The sequence below is a fragment of the Tursiops truncatus genome, chromosome 1 (assembly GCF_011762595.2).
Source record: "Tursiops truncatus isolate mTurTru1 chromosome 1, mTurTru1.mat.Y, whole genome shotgun sequence".
Lineage (NCBI taxonomy): Eukaryota > Metazoa > Chordata > Mammalia > Artiodactyla > Delphinidae > Tursiops > Tursiops truncatus.
Genome location: NC_047034.1, coordinates 129870674 through 129886909, shown reverse-complemented (window position 1 = coordinate 129886909; position 16236 = coordinate 129870674). Strand labels below are relative to the sequence as shown.

The window sequence follows — 16236 nt, the reverse complement described above, 5'->3', positions numbered from 1 at the left end:
CCAGGCCTCCAGGTAAGCGTCTAGACTGGCTGACACCGTATTTTGGCCTTGTGAGCCCTGAACAGAGAACCAAGTTATGCCCACCCAGACTTCTGACCTGTAGAACTATTAGTTTACAAAAGAATATTGTTTTAAGCTGCTAATTTTGTAATAATTGTTATGCAGCAATAGAAAGCTAGTACACACGTGTCCTTTTTTTGGGCTGATGGGATCTTAGTTCCCTGACCAGGGATTGAATGGCAGTGAAAGCGCCAAGTCACAACCACTGGACCATCAGGGAATTCCCCATATATGTCTTTTTTAAAAATCAGATTGTTAAAGTCCTATGAAAAACCCTGTTGGGATTTTTTTTTTTTTTTTTTTTTTAACATCTTTATTGGGGTATAATTGCTTTACAATGGTGTGTTAGTCCCTGTTGGGATTTTGACTGGAATTATATTCTATACTATTGATTAATTTGGGTGGAATTGACAATCATTACCATAGTAGGTAGGGCTTCTGATTCATTAAGATGGTATGCTTCTCCATTTATTTGTCTTCTTTAATGTCTTTCAACAAAATTTTATATTTTCTACATGAAAGTCTTATACATCCTTTCTTAGATGTATTCCTAGGTGTCTTAAATATCTTTTCTTCCTCACCATTGTAGATGGTATCTTTTAAAAAATTGCTTTTCTAAATGCTTTTTCCAGGGGTATAAAAATGTGGTTTATTTTTTAATATTTGGTAACTTTCCTAAACTTGTAATTCTAATAATTTCTCTGAAGTATTTTTTGGATCTTCTGTGTAAAATAAAGTGATCTATGAATAATGACAGTATTATTTCTTCTTTTCTACTTCCTACCCTTTTTATTTCCTTTTTCTTGTCTTCTTAATTCTAGGACCTTATTACAGTGTTGAATAGAAGTAGTGATTCTGGCTTCTTTCTCTTGTTCCTAATTTTAATAGATGCTTTTAATATACCATTGAGTATGTTTTTGTTCTTTCTAGCATTGCACCAACCTTGCATTCCTAGAATAACTCTATTTGTGTTATATTATCTTTTTTTAAAGTATATTGATAGATTTGGCTTATTAATTTTTTATGATTTTAGCATCCATGCTTACAAATAAAATTGGCCTGCAATTTTACTTCCTTAAAATGCCTTTGTCAGATTTGTTATCAAGGGTGTGCTAGCCACATAAAATGAATTAGGGAGTATACCCTCTTTCCTAAAATCTGGAATAGTACTCAAGACTGGAATTGTTTTTGGTTTAAAATATATATTCTCCAGTTTAATAGTCTGCATATATCCATTTACTTAATATCAGTTGTTTTGATTCAAATTTTTTATATTCTTACTGATTTTTGCCCATTTGATCTACCAGTTATTGAGAGAGCTGCAGTTTCTTTTTGTAGTTCTGTCAATTTTTGTTGGAATATTTTGAATCTATATTATTAGGTGATTTAGAATATTTTTCCTTGTGACTTGAATTTCATGACATTGTCATGTCCCTGTTTATTTACAGTAATGCTTTTGTCTTAAAGTCTATTTCCTGTAAAATTAATATAGCTTTACTAGTTTTCTTTAGGTTAATTTTTGCTTGGTATATCTGTTCTCTTACCCTCTACCTCTGAATCCCTGTGATTTAAATATGTCTAACCAATTCCCCTCCCTAATTCCATTTTCTCTCCCCTACTGATTTGGAAGCTATACTTTATTTTGTTCTTTCAGGGCTTACTCTGGAGATTTTCACATACATATTTAACTTAACAAAACCTAAAATTTGTATTTATATCCTCTTTTTGAACAACACTAGGACCTTAGAATGTTTTAACTCTAGTTACAGATCTTCACCTCCTGCCTCAAATTAAAACGGTATTATTGCCTAGGATTTCAGTTCTTTCATGATTTTAGATGTTAGTCACTGTTATTTTATACAATTTATAGTTACCCAGTTTTACCCTCATTTTCTTTTTACCCTTCCTTCTTACATAGTACATCTTCCTTTGAGATCATTTTCTTTCTTCCTGGGAGGTATTTTTTGGGAGGTATTTTTTTTTTTAGTGAGAGTCTGTTGCTGGCAAACTCCATTTTTGTCTGAAAATACCTTTATTTTGCTCTTTGTTAAGTTTTTCTGGGTATGGAATTCTGTATTGACAGTTATTTTCTGTTAATACTTTGAAAATCTTCTCTCATTGTTTTTTAGTTTCTGTTGCTTATGTTCAGACATCAGCTGTCATTTTAATTGTTATTCCTTAGTAGGTGATTTGTCTTTTCTCTCTTGCTGCAATTTCACTATGGTATATCTACATGTGAATATTAAAAATTTTATCTTAGGATTTTTTGGGATTTCTGGCTCTAAGGAATGGTACCTTGTGTCTGTTTAGAAACTGCTCAGCCAACCGTCTCTTTTCATACTTTTTCTTCCTTGTAGAACTCTGGTTAGATATATGTTATATCTTTGTTCTTTTAACCATTCAGCAGGTGTGTGTAGGACACTCACTTTATGCCAAGGGTAGGTGATATAGCAGAGAATAAAATAGACAACAGTTTCTTCACCTCATTGACTTCATAATTTTGTTATCTCTTCAGATATTGCATCTCTCTCATTTCTATTCTCCTTGTTCAAACTATGTTGGGTCTTTTCATTCTCTCTATACCTCATAATTGCTTGTCTTTCCCTTCTCATAGTTTCTTCATACTGCTTTCTGTATAATCATCAGATCTGTCTTCCTGTTCATTACTTTTCTCTTTAGCTGTGTTTAATCTGTTTTTTTTTAACCTGTCTATTGAGTTTTCAAATTTCAACTATTATATTTTTAATTTCCAGAACTTCTACCTGTTTCCTTTTCAGATCTTTTTGATCATTTCTGAAGATCTCTTGTTCTTCAACATACTCTTAATGTCTTCTCTTATATCTTTAAACATACTAAACATGCTTATTTTATATTACCTATCAGAAAATTCTAATACCTGCAGTCTGATTTCATAGTTTGTTGTTGACTCTTGCTTATGTTATTTTGTTTCTTCATGAGTTTAGTGATTTTTTAAAATTGTGAGCTCATGTGACTTAGAACTTTTATCTGTGGGAATTCTTTGAGGCCTCAGTTTACTGTGTATTTCTCCACAGAGGGTTTGGGTTGCCTCCTCCCAGGCACCTGGGGCACTTTTAACAAAAGTCAAAGTGAATTCTCATCTTAAGATTCCTTTGGCAAATACTTGATGTAAATTCAGGCCCCAAACTGGGTGAGTGCAGGCTTATGGTTAGGAATTTTTGGGAGACTTCTTTTTTCCTGTAATACCAAGAGCCAAGGCAGAGATAAATACTATCTTCACCATCTCCTCAGAGGCTTCATATTTTTAATCCTAGTAGAGATTTTTCTGACATTGAATTCCTACTTGTTCAAGTACTCAGGCTTTGCCTCCTTACTTATGGCATAGAGCTTTTCAGTACCTAGGGTATAGGCCACCAAAGATCACTGGATTCCCTCAGGACAAATGCTTACTCTTCTGGGTCTATGCTTTTTTTGTTGTTTCTGGCCTCTAAGGAATTCTCTTATTTTGCTGCTGATTCAGCCATATATTAAAATTGTACATGTATAATATATAAAATAAATAATTAAAAAATACATACTTTTCCTGTATTGGAGGTGTTTTTCTGACCTTCTGAGTGTGCCATGTTGCTGGAAACTAGTTTCATCTGTATTTCTTAAAGCTCCACAGGTTATTCTGATTTTTACAAAAGGTTGATAGAGATGATGGTTGAAGCCACAGAGTTGGGAGCATCTGTAGTACAGAAGAAAACGGGTTTAACCACTGATCATCTTCACGGAGAAGGGGTAATGATTAACGGAGACTGAGAAGAAATCATGTAACATTAGAGCCCAGAGAAGTTATTATCCTGGAAGCTGGGGAATTAGAGAATTTTAAGAAATAAGGACTGGCCAACAGTGTCAAGTTCTAGACATGTCAAGTAGAATGAAAATTTAAAATAGACAAAGGATCACTAGGATGCCATTGTGAGCTTCCTAACTACCAGACCATAATGGACTAAATGGGAGTTAATAAGTGGACATAGCAACTTTTAGGAAGTTGTTAGTGAATGGAAGGAGGGAGTTAATTGGTAGCTGGAATGGGATAAAGGAGTGCTGAGGAAAAGCCCAGTTAAAAGTTGTCATATGAAATATGGAATTTGTGTTACCTTTGCTTTCAATCCATAACTGGTCCTTTGGATAGTCATTCCATTGCAGCTCTATTTACAATAGCCCAGAGATGGAAACAACCTAAGTGTCCATCATCGGATGAATGGATAAAGAAGATGTGGGACATATATACAATGGAATATTATGCAGCCATAAAAAGAGACGAAATTGAGCTATTTGTAGTGAGGTGGATAGACCTAGAGTCTGTCATACAGAGTGAAGTAAGTCAGAAAGAGAGAGACAAATACCCTTTTCTTACTTCAGGCTGTATTACTCCTGATCATTATTTAGTTTGCAATCCCATGTCTTCTAATTTTCCTTTAGTCTTCTAATTTTGACAGATATATTATTTTTTTGCACTCTTTATCTCAAGAGAAAGTTAAATTAATATCAGGGTATAGAGTTAAATAATTTAAAAAAATCACACCATTTCAGTATTACTAGTGTACATAATCAAATGCTTAATGGGAATCAAGTAGAGGACAGCATGCATATATAATACTTTTCTATCCCTGTGGCTTACATACATTACTTATTCTAACATTTCTCTCCTGAAGTCTGAGTTTACTCAGTTACTTCCCTCATCTGAAAACAGGACTCCTGTTACTTATTTTATTTATTTATTTATTTATTTATTTTTGGCTGTGTTGGGTCTTCGTTGCTGCTGCGGGCTTTCTCTAGTTGCTGCGAGCGGGGTCTACTCTTCGTTATGGTGTGCGGGCTTCTCCTTGCGGTGGCTTCTCTTGTTGCAGAGCGTGGGCTCTAGGTGCACGGGCTTCAGTAGTTGTGACATGCAGGCTCAGTAGTTGTGGCTCATGGACTCTAGAGTGCAGGCTCAGTAGTTGTGGCACACGGGCTTAGTTGCTCTGTGGCATATGAGATCTTCCCGGAGCAGGGCTCAAACCTGTGTCCCCTGCATTGGCAGGCGGATTCTTAACCACTGCGCCACCAGGAAAGTCCTGTTACTTATTTTAGACCTTACTCTTAACAGTATAGAGTTTACTTAAAAAACTAAAAATAGAGTTACTGTATGATCCAGCGATCCCACTCCTGGGCATATATCTGGCGAAAACTATAATTTGAAAAGATACATGCACTGCAGTGTTCATTGCAGTAGTATATACGATGGAAGGAACCTAAATGTCCATTGACAGATGAATGGTTAAAGAATATGTACAATAGACTATTACTCAGTCAAAAAAAGAATGAAATAATGCTGTTTGTAGCAATATGGATGGACCTAGAGATTATCGTACTAAGTGAAGTAAGCCTGACAGACAAATATCATGATATTGCTTGTATATGGAATCTAAAAAAAATGATACAAATGAACTTACTTATAAAACAGAAATAGACTCACAGACATAGAAAACAAATTTGTGGTTACCAAAGGGGAAAGGGAGAGGAGGGATAAATTAGGAGTTTGGGATTAACATACACACTACTATATATATATAAAATAGATAACCAACAAGGATGTACTGTATAGCACAGGGACCTATACTAAATATCTTGTAATAATCTATAAGGGAAAAGAATTTTTAAAAGCATAGATATATATGTATGTATAAGTGAATCACTTTGCTGTATACCTGAAACTAACACCTCATTGTAGATCAACTATACTTCAAAAACAAAAAAGTTAAACCTTAACCCTTAAATTGTCTTCTAAGAAAGTCAACAGAACAAGAGTATTTTTGGATCACTATGTAAGAGGAGTATTGTTATTGCATATTAAAATATTTGTAGCATCTTTTGTAGGTGGTTGTTACATATTTTTGTCATTTTTCAGATAAGAAAAATAAAAATGCTAAATACTAAGAAAAATGGTGATTCTGTCAGAGTTCTCAACTCCATCGTAAACAGTGTGACATTTAGTGTTCACGTGTGACGAACTTCTACTATATCAGAGGAGGCTGGGAGGATTACTGAATGAGTGTAACATCTGTGACTCCGTTGAGATTTTTTTCCCTCTATTAATTAAAATACTTATTTTGGTTATAATTTGCTTTTAACATGCTTATTTTAGTTTGCTTTCTGTTTTTCTTGTTTTAAGATTGTAATTAGGAAGCACTGGAGTGAGGAAGCTCAGGTGAGCTTGGTTAGTATTAGTCCGTTATTTCTTCTTTTGAAATGCACATACTGTATAGTTTCTCAGCTTACCCATTGTTATTTGTAATGTTTCTTCTCACTCACTAAGAATATATAAAAGGGGGATTATTATGGAAAATTTTAACCAAATTCTCTTCCCTTAGAATGTTTAAAGTTTCAATGTAAAGGCAATTAGTGTGTATTGTTATCAAAGAAACTACTTGTTTTTTAAATTCTAACATAGTTCTGAATAGTTCAGCAATTAATAAAATGAACATTTAAGTGGTGCTTAAGCCCATTTTCCTAAGAATGAGACAAAATTGAAGCTTTGTAAATGTACATTAATACGTTTTCTTTATGTAATTCTGAATCTCATGTAAATGAATTTGTAGAATTAATCACAGTAGAAGGAATCCATTTTGCCCTTCCCAAGTGAAGCTCCCATAGGTACAGTTGGGTTGGTCTTCTGGGTTGCTTTAAGGGCACTTTAGCAGTTTTAAAAACTTAAGTACTAATTTCATAGCCAGTGTCAGCTGCATTTACTGAAGTAGGTCAGACTCTGGATAGAAACTTAGTTTCTCAACCCTGAAGAGAGTCATTATCCACTCTTCTCTTTGTTAGAGAATGGTAATAAATTCTTCCACACTGACCCCAAGTCTAGAGCAATTTCAGAAAATCCAGATAGTTGGATTTTTTCAGGTGTAGGAAACTACTTAAGATCCTCTATGACTTAAGTAGTTTCCTGTGCCCACTGTATAGGTATTATCCCAGTGGGCTAAAAACTACTTAAGATCCTCTATGACTTAAGTAGTTTCCTGTGCCCACTGTATAGGTATTATCCCAGTGGGCTATCCCAGTGGGCTAAAAAAGCAAACAAAAGCAAAAGAAAAAAAATAAAAATCAATTCCTTTCTCCCTGTAGATAGCAGCTGTATCACCGAAAAGAGAAACTACCCCCACAGCACACACACATCTATGAAGTGCACGCGTAAAGATGCAGTTAATTCAGTGGGAAATTATTTTCCTTCTTTAAAAAAATTGTAAGTTAATCCCCCCCTCCTGTTCAGTTAACTGAGCAAGTTTTAACTGAAAGTATGTACTATATGCCTAGCAATATGTTTCCTGTGAACTCTGGAAAAATCACATTCTATGTCCACTGGAATTAAAATTCTTATTTGGGTAGCTATTAGAAAATAGTATAATCATGTGACAAAATATATGATACTGAAAATATAAGTATTATGAGAAGTCAATAATTTTTTTTTCCTTTTTAAAATCTACTTGACTTAACTATTTTGATTTCTACATTTTTTCACATGCTGTTTATTAAACAGAAGGAGGAGATATAGCTCTGAGATACTGTGGTAATGGGTTTTCAATTCACTAAACAATTGATATATTTCAAGTTTGGTATTTATTTCTTGTTATGGCTATTGTCTTCTTTTTCCTATTCAAATCATGGCTCTACTGTTTACTCTCTGACAAGGACACAGGTATTGAGATTTAACGCCGGTGGGTTTGAATGTTACTAGCTGTGTCTTATTGGCTGTGTGACACTGGGCAAGTTATTTTAAAATTTCAGGGTCTCAGTCTCCTCATCAGTAAAATGCTGGTAAAATCATAGGTTGCAGATCAAATGAGTTACATCTAAAGCTCTTGGCATTTTATTTTGCTCTTAAGTACTTAATAAAGTTTTCACTACTGCAGTTGCTAATAATTCTTTTTCCTTAATCACTCTGACAATCCCTAGCCTAATATGAAGAAAATAAGTATTTCAACACTTGCTTGTTAGACTTACTGTAATGAATAATAAAATAATATGTATAAATATGATGTCTGTAGTTTGCCCTTAATAAAGATTAGTTCTAAGAAGTCAATAATTAATGATCAGTATGTTTTTAATTTACAAGGGAAGGTTTTGTGGAGAATTTGGCAGTTGGGATGGTTCTTAAAGGTTGGATACGAGTTGATAAAAGAGGTGTCTGAATAGGGAGAGGAAGTAAGCAGCATGAGCAGAGGCTTGGAATTTCAAAATGCCAGATAGTAACTTAAAGATGTTTTGAGACAAGAACCAGTATATGGGCATTGTGTTAAAGTAGCCTTCGCATAATTAATTGGTCTGCCATCACAAACTGCTTAGTGTTGCACATTCAGTAAGTGGAAAATCAGGGACTCAAAAATTCAAATCTTTTTGAACTAAAAATCCTTGCTATATCATACTGATAATATTGACATCCTTCCTACATCATCATTCACTGAGAATCTGCTAGGTACAGTTACATCCTGAGAATGCAAAAATGAATAAGATATGGTACTTTCTAAGAGAGAGACAGCGGTAGGTTTGTGTGTGTGTATACATGTGCCTGTACTGTGGGTAATGTTTTGCGGCAGTCACTCAATGTGTATGTGCTTTGGAGATGTTAATCTGCTTTTCCCATGATTATCTCATACTTGGGAGTATCTCCTTGGGTGGAGATGCTAGCATTTAAAGAATAGTGGAATAATACAGCTGTTAAATGCAAAAAATCTACTTAATGTAGTGTTCTAACGCTGGAGGACGTCTGGGTTAGAGTTCGGTGATTGATAACATATCATTCACCAATGTGGCACACCTTCCCAATGGATTAATGAATATATTTGACTATATGTGATTTTCACTTGCTCATTAAGAAACCTGTGTCTGTAGTGTACCTATTTGGGCCTTCTCACAGTTTTGTAGTCAACTGCTAGCTAAATAGTGGTTGTTTACTATTTACTAAATGGAATTACCTTTATATCATTTAAAATGATTTAAGGTTAACAACCTACCTTAACCAAGTTGTGAGGCAATACACAGTAGGAGCCCAGAACATGGATTATGGAGCCAGTCTGCCTGGGTTCCAGTCCAGACTCTGCTATTCATTACCTGGGTGACCATTGCCTCTGTTTTGCTAGCTGTAAAGTGGGGATGATAATAATAACTGCTCCATTGTTGTATTTGGTATGTAGTAGACACTGTCAATTGTTAGTTATTAAAGATCCATTATCCCTTATTTGTAATTTTGAAGTAAAAAAAAAACTATAAAGTGGCAGTTTTTGTTTGATTTTTGTTTTTGTTTTTTTTTTTTTGCGGTACGCGGGCCTCTCACTGTTGTGGCCTCTCCCGTTGCGGAGCACAGATTCCGGACGCGCAGCCTCAGTGGCCATGGCTCACGGTCCCAGCCGCTCCGCGGCACGTGGGATCTTCCCAGATCGGGGCACGAACCCGTGTCCCCTGCATCGGCAGGCGGACTCTCAGCCACTGTGCCACCAGGGAAGCCCGTGGTAGTTTTTATATAACTCATTTGACATCAAAGCCTGACCTAACCAATGTCTTTGCAATATATAGTCCGTTTTTGGTTCTGTACTTGACCTTAAGTTATTTATATTTAGCTTGTAAAAGTCCTTGGTAAAGTATAGACATTTGTTATTATTATTGTTTTATGATACTTATTGGACAGTATAGTTGACAGTCTTTCTCATGAAGTAAAAATAAACTTGGATATCTTATGATTAGTATTATCAACTAATTAATTAAAAACTAATTAAGGGACTTCCCTGGTGGTCCAGTGGTTAAGACTCTGTGCTTGCAATGCAGGGGGTGCAGGTCTGATCCCTGGTTGGGGAACTAAGATCCCACGTGCCACGTGGCATGGCCAAAAAAAAAAAAAAACTGATGTTAATAACTAATTAATGTTAACAATCTTTATTGAATGTTTATGTGTGCCAGGTACTATACAGGTTATTTTATGTTCATTATTTTCTTTATTCCAACAGTCCTTTAGGTGACAGTATTGATTCTGTTTTTAATGTACTGAGGCTTAGGGAGGTTAAGTCATTTGCTCAGGGTTACACAGTCACTCAGTGTGCTAGCAGTGCTAGGATTCAGACCTCATCTCTCTGACTTTTTAGGTAACTTCTGTGTTCTTTTCCTCCACCTATACTATCTCTATAATTTAGAAAAATTTCATAAGGATTTTATTTCATAAGGAAATAAAATCACTGATATACTAAAGTGTATTTTTATTTTGCTTTTTTTACCTTTCATCTTAGGTGCTGGAAAGCCCCCTATGTTTGGTGATTATGAAGCTCAGAGACACTGGCAGGAGATTACTATTAATTTACCGATCAAACAATGGTATGGATAATTTTAACTTGATTTTATTGTTTATCGGTCAGTTAATGTAGATTATTTGAAGATACTTAAAAGGAAAATATGCTATTTCTTCATCTTCAGAATCCTCATCTTCCTGTATACTGATGTCACATATATTACCCTGTGTATTGTCGGTTCATTTTGAAATTTCATCCTCCTGAAAGTTACCCATATATTTAGTTACCAGCTGGAATCTGGTGCTGAACTAGAACTTTGAGGATAGGACACTGTATGCCATGGAAGCTCCTCAGGACATAAACGGTGGAAGTTTATGGACTAAGAGTATTTCTTCTGGAGGTTTCGCAAAGCTTCCTCCTGTAAGGAATGTATGAGATGAAAAAAAAGCAGTAGCTTAGTGGTGAAGAGTGTAGGGCTAGAGTCAGACTGCCAGACTTCAGATCAAGGCTTGTACCCTTTACTAGCAGTGTGAGCTTTTGCAAGTTATTTAACTATCTCTGCCACAGTTTTATCACTCATAGAATGGAAATAATAGAATACATATTTCACTGGGTTATTGTGAGGATTGACTAAAATGATTCATTTAAAGCACTTTAGATCAGTGCCTGAAGTGTAATGAGTTCTCAATAAATGTTAGCTGTAGTTATATCTCACAGAAATCCATGCACTGTCATTTTTGTTGAACACATTCTGATAACAATTGATGACAGTATTTTTTTACTTATTAGGTGCCTGGTAGATTATTGATTAAACCTGGCTATACAAACTGTTTATATTGTTCTGTTGATTGCTTTGGTCACTGCTTTTTTTTTTTTTGCGGCACGTGGGCCTCTCACCGCCGTGGCCTCTCCCGCCGTGGAGCACAGGTTCCAGACACACAGGCCCAGCGGCCATGGCTCACGGGCCCAGCCACTCCGCGGCATGCGGGACCCCTGGGGCACGAACCCGCGTCCCCTGCGTCGGCAGGCGGACTCTCAACCACTGCGCCACCAGGGAAGCCCTGGTCACTGCTTTTATATAACTCCTTTCTGAGAGAGTTACATACAAGAACTTCATATTAAACTCTCTATTAATAGGTTGGCTGTACCCTAGTCCAAGTTTGGAGTATTTAAAATAGAGGTCAGCTGAATATTTGATACTATTCTTTTTTTTTAATAGGTGTGTGCATGTTTGTTTATTTATTTACTTGACCTCACTGCGCAGCTTGTGGGGTCTTAGTTCCCTGATCCGGTACTGAACCTAGGCCATGGCAGTGAAAGTGCCAAGTTCTAATGTTTAAATGGTGTGATTTCTTTTTTTCCCCCTAGTTTGAAGTTCATTGCTGTATGATTGATAATGACTATCATTGAAAAAGATATATCTCAATGACACAGTTTATAAAACAGAAAATATATCCTTGGGACAGGTTCACTGTTATCAACAGTGGATATAAATCTATATTGGAAATAACATTTCTAATATTCTGAATTTTTTGGCTAATTTTGTCAAACTTGGTTAGTTTACCATTATTGTTACCTAGCAATGTGGCTGAGGAATGGTTTCTCATTTAACTTCAGTTTTCCAAGAGTGGGGACTTCCCTGGTGGTCCACTGGTTAAGACTCCGTGCTCCCAATGCAGGGGGCCCCGGTTCAATCCCTGGTCAGGGAACTAGATCCCACATGATGCAACTAAGAGCCCACATGCCACAACTAAAAATCCTGCATGCCGCAACTAAAGATACCGCATGCGGCAACTTAAAATGCCGCGCAGCCAAATAAATTAATATTAAAAATTTTTTTTTCGAAGAGTGAAATCTTTCTGTCTTCATCTAGAAAGTTAGCCATAGTGTACTCAAAACTTTCAAGTGACAAAGTTGTCTAAAATGTGAAATCAGGATCTATGAGGTAAACTTTTAAAATGTCAGTTTTGGGACTTTACTGGGGGCACAGTGGTTAAGAATCTGCCTGCCAACGCAGGGGACACAGGTTCGAGCCCTGGTCCGGGAAGATCCCACATGCTGCGGAGCAGCTAAGCCCATGCACCACAACTATTGAGCCTGCACTCTAGAGCCTGAGAGCCACAACTACTGAGCCCATCTGCCACAACTACTGAAGCCCACGTGCCTAGAGACTGTGCTCCACAACAAGAGAAGCCACCGCAGTGAGAAGCCTGTGCACTGCAACGAAGACACAATGCACCAAAAATAAATAAATAAATAAATTTGTAAAAAAAAAAGTCAGTTTTATAATTCTAAATTTAAACATTTATTCCATGTCAATACACATAGCTATAAGTAATAGAGGAAAGTTGAACTTTTTTTCTTTAATTTTATAATGACAATTCCTTATGTGTGAAGTCAGGAGTACTTTTGGCATCAAGTAGTAGAAAGCCTAAGTAATAGTAGTTTAAGCAATAAAATAATTAACTTAATAAGTAGGTCTTTGCAGGCCTGGTAAACTGGCTCAATGATAGCAATTAAGGGACTTCCCTGGTGGTCCAGTGGTCAAGACTCCGCACTCCCAATGCAGGGGGCCTGGGTTCGATCCCTGGTCAGGGAACTAGAGCCTACATGCCTCAACGAAGATCCTGCGTGCTGCAACTAAGACTCAGCACAGCCAAATAAATATTTAAAAAATAATAGCAATCAAAGACTCAGGCTTTTCCATTTTTCTTCTCTTTCATTCATTCTTCTTGGCATGTTGGCTTTTCAGCCTGAGGCTTTTCACCCCATGATCAATAGATGACTGCCAGGGCTATCAGCACTGTGACTTTGTACAACCATATTCAAGGCAGGAATAATAGGAATACCTTATTTTTTTTATTTTTATTTTTTTTGCAGTACGCGGGCCTCTCACTGTTGTGGCCTCTGCCATTGCGGAGCACAGGCTCCGGACGCGCAGGCTCAGCGGCCATGGCTCACAGGCCCAGCCGCTCCGTGGCATGTGGGATCCTCCCGGACCGGGGCACAAACCCGTGTCCCCTGCATCGGCAGGTGGACTCTCAACCACTGCGCCACCAGGGAAGCCCGAGCATGTTGCTTTTTAAAAAAAATCACAGGTTTATAAGTCAGGAATTGTGGGAATGACTTTATTTCAGCATTGTTTATAATTATGAGAAGCCTGAAACACTCTAAATATCTTTTAGTAGGTGAATGATAAAGTACATTTCTCCTGTGTACATGTGTACGTGTTTTTCCTAGGTAGATTCCTAGAAGTGGAATCTCTAAAGTAGCCAGTTTTAATGGATACCAACACAAGAATATCTCTTTCCATATATCCTTACCAATATTTAATAATAACAATTAACACTAGACTTCTAAAATTTCCATTTCCTTGAGTACTTGTGTTGTTATCTTTTAATATATTTACTGACCATCATATTTTTTCTCAAATTTGCATATTTATATATTTCCCCCATGTTTCTGATGGATTGCTGATCTTTTTTGTAATGATTTATATGATTTTAAAATAAACAATTACATTAATTTTCTATGCTGTGTTAACAAGTGACCATAAATGGTACTTACTTAAACACACATTTATTATTGTAGTTTCTTTAGGTTAGAAGTCTGGGCACAGCTTAGTTCAATATTATGATCAGGGAGGGTCTCAGGAGGTTGCAGTCTAGTTGTCATCTGAGGCTGCAGTCTTATCAGAGGCTCAACTGGGGAAGGAACTGTTTCCAAGTTCCCTCAAGTTATTGGCAGAATTAATTTCCTTGCATTTACAAGACTAAGGGCTTTGGTTTCTTGTTGGAAGCTACCCTTATTTCCTAGGGTCTACTTGCAGTTTCTTGCCATGTGGCTTCTCCAGTATGCCCACTTACTAAAACATGACAGCTTGATTCTTCCAAGTCAGTGAAAGGGAGTCTCTGTAGCTTAGCCAGCAAGATGGAATCTTACATATACATAAAACATAAGCACAGGCGTGACCATCCTATCACGTTTGTTGTATTTTGTTGTTTACAAGCAAGTCACAGGTCTTGCCCACACTTGAGGGGAGGGGATTGATTGTACACACTTAAGGCAGGAACACCAGGAGATGGGTTCATGGGAATGACCTTAAAGTCTGTCTGCCACAGTATTCAACAGTATACAATAGTATTCTATATTTTAATCAGTTTTTGGTGTGTGTATATGTATAAAATAAATAGCTTCTTCCTGTTCTTGTCTTTGAATTTTTCTTATGGTGTCTTTTGTTAAATAAATTTTTACATTTGATGTACAGAAGCTCTTTGAACTGTTCTTGAAACTTTTAAGTTTGGAGCTATTTATTTATTTTTAAATTTTATTTATTATTAATAAAAATTTTTTTTGGCTGTGTTGGGTCTTCATTGCTGCGCACGGGCTTTCTCTAGTTGTGATGGGCGAGGGCTTCTCTTCGTTGCAGTGTGTGCGCTTCTGATTGCAGTGGCTTCTCGTTGCGGAGCACGGTTTCTAGGCGCGCAGGCTTCAGTAGTTGTGGCACGCAGACTCAATAGTTGTGGCTCGTGGGCTCTAGAGCGCAGGCTCAGTAGTTGTGGTGCACAGGCTTAGTTGCTCCATGGCATGTGGGATCTTCCTGGACCAGGGCTCGAACCCATGTCCCCTGCATTGGCAGGTGGATTCTTAACCACTGTGCCACCAGGGAAGTCCTGGAACTATTTTAAATTAAAGTTTTTTTTTTGTAAAAAGCAAAAATACCCATGATATGTTAGAAAAAATTACATTTTGAAGTTAATGATAACACTCTTGAATATAATTTCGTTCCTTCCCATTCTGAGCAGTTAGAGGAGTCTGTTAAGTTATGAACATTAGATCTAGCTTTCTTCCTTAATTCACAGAATTTTGCATGTAATAGGCTCTCATTACATGTTGGTTGAATTGTGTTCAAAGTGTTATTCAGAAAAGCATACCTGTTTCATGCAATATTTCTTTCTTTGTAAACCAAATCTTTACGTCGTCTTTGACATTGATTTTTTATTTAAATTGTTATTTCATATTGTTTCTTTAATTTTTTAGACTGTCAGAAGCAAATTCTCTTTCTGTTGCATATTTTCTTTTGTATAAGTGTTGGTCATTAAGTTTACTAATAGTAGAGTGATAACAAGTTCCGGTTTGCCTGTGAGAATCTTGGTTTGCCTCTATTGTTATGGCTTAATTATTTACAGCTTCTTTCTTAAGAGTACCTTGGTTTAGACAATAAATTATTTAGTCACACTACTCAATAACAACTTTTAATTGTGAGTTCACAAAAATTTTTAGGAGAGGGGAGAAGTTTAGATGAATTTTTTTTAACCTTGTATAACATTTTTTCATGTTAATTAAGTTAAATGAAGTGAGATGTTAAATATAAGTATTTCTTGAATATTGATTGTTGGAATGGTGCTTTCTTTTTCCTTTTTCTTCAGGTATTTTAACGGCAGTGATAACAACTTACAGTATTGGGGATTGGACTATCCACCTCTTACAGCTTATCATAGTCTTTTATGTGCATATGTGTAAGTTTTTCTTCCTTAACATAACTTTAAATATTTATGCCCTTAGCAGATGTAGTAAGGAAGAGTTTGTTGAATAGAGAAGAAATCGTTTGTAGCTATTATTGTATTATGGTTTGTAGAGCACCATACCTTTATAATTGGATTATAGGAAAGTTTATCAGAGTTTGACTATTTTCATAATTTTTTTGGAGGAAAGTCTAGAAAGAGATGCAAAAATCTAGCTTTGTTTTGAAGTAGAGATGTTACCAACTACGCATGGATTACTGAGAAATACATCTAATATGGTTAGTTGTGCATAGAAAAGCTTTTTTCCTGGAATGACCCAAAGTAAATGAGAAATAAAGGTCTAAATGGTATTCTGACTAACCTGT

General features: G+C 36.2%; 1 protein-coding gene across 10 annotated transcripts in view; it reads left to right on the top strand.

The window, feature by feature from the left end:
- ALG6 (ALG6 alpha-1,3-glucosyltransferase) overlaps nucleotides 1-16236 on the top strand; it is a 72593-nt gene that overhangs the window by 10610 nt on the left and 45747 nt on the right. For 7 of the 10 annotated variants that reach the window (XM_073788879.1, XM_073788880.1, XM_073788888.1 and 4 more), the window contains 2 exons: nucleotides 10347-10431; nucleotides 15776-15865. In XM_073788879.1, the coding sequence (XP_073644980.1) occupies nucleotides 10347-10431; nucleotides 15776-15865 (175 nt within the window). Of the gene's footprint in view, nucleotides 1-6241; nucleotides 6287-7197; nucleotides 7316-10346; nucleotides 10432-15775; nucleotides 15866-16236 lie in introns of all 10 variants that reach the window. The other 3 variants (XM_073788899.1, XM_073788902.1, XM_073788909.1) reach the window with 3 other exon arrangements.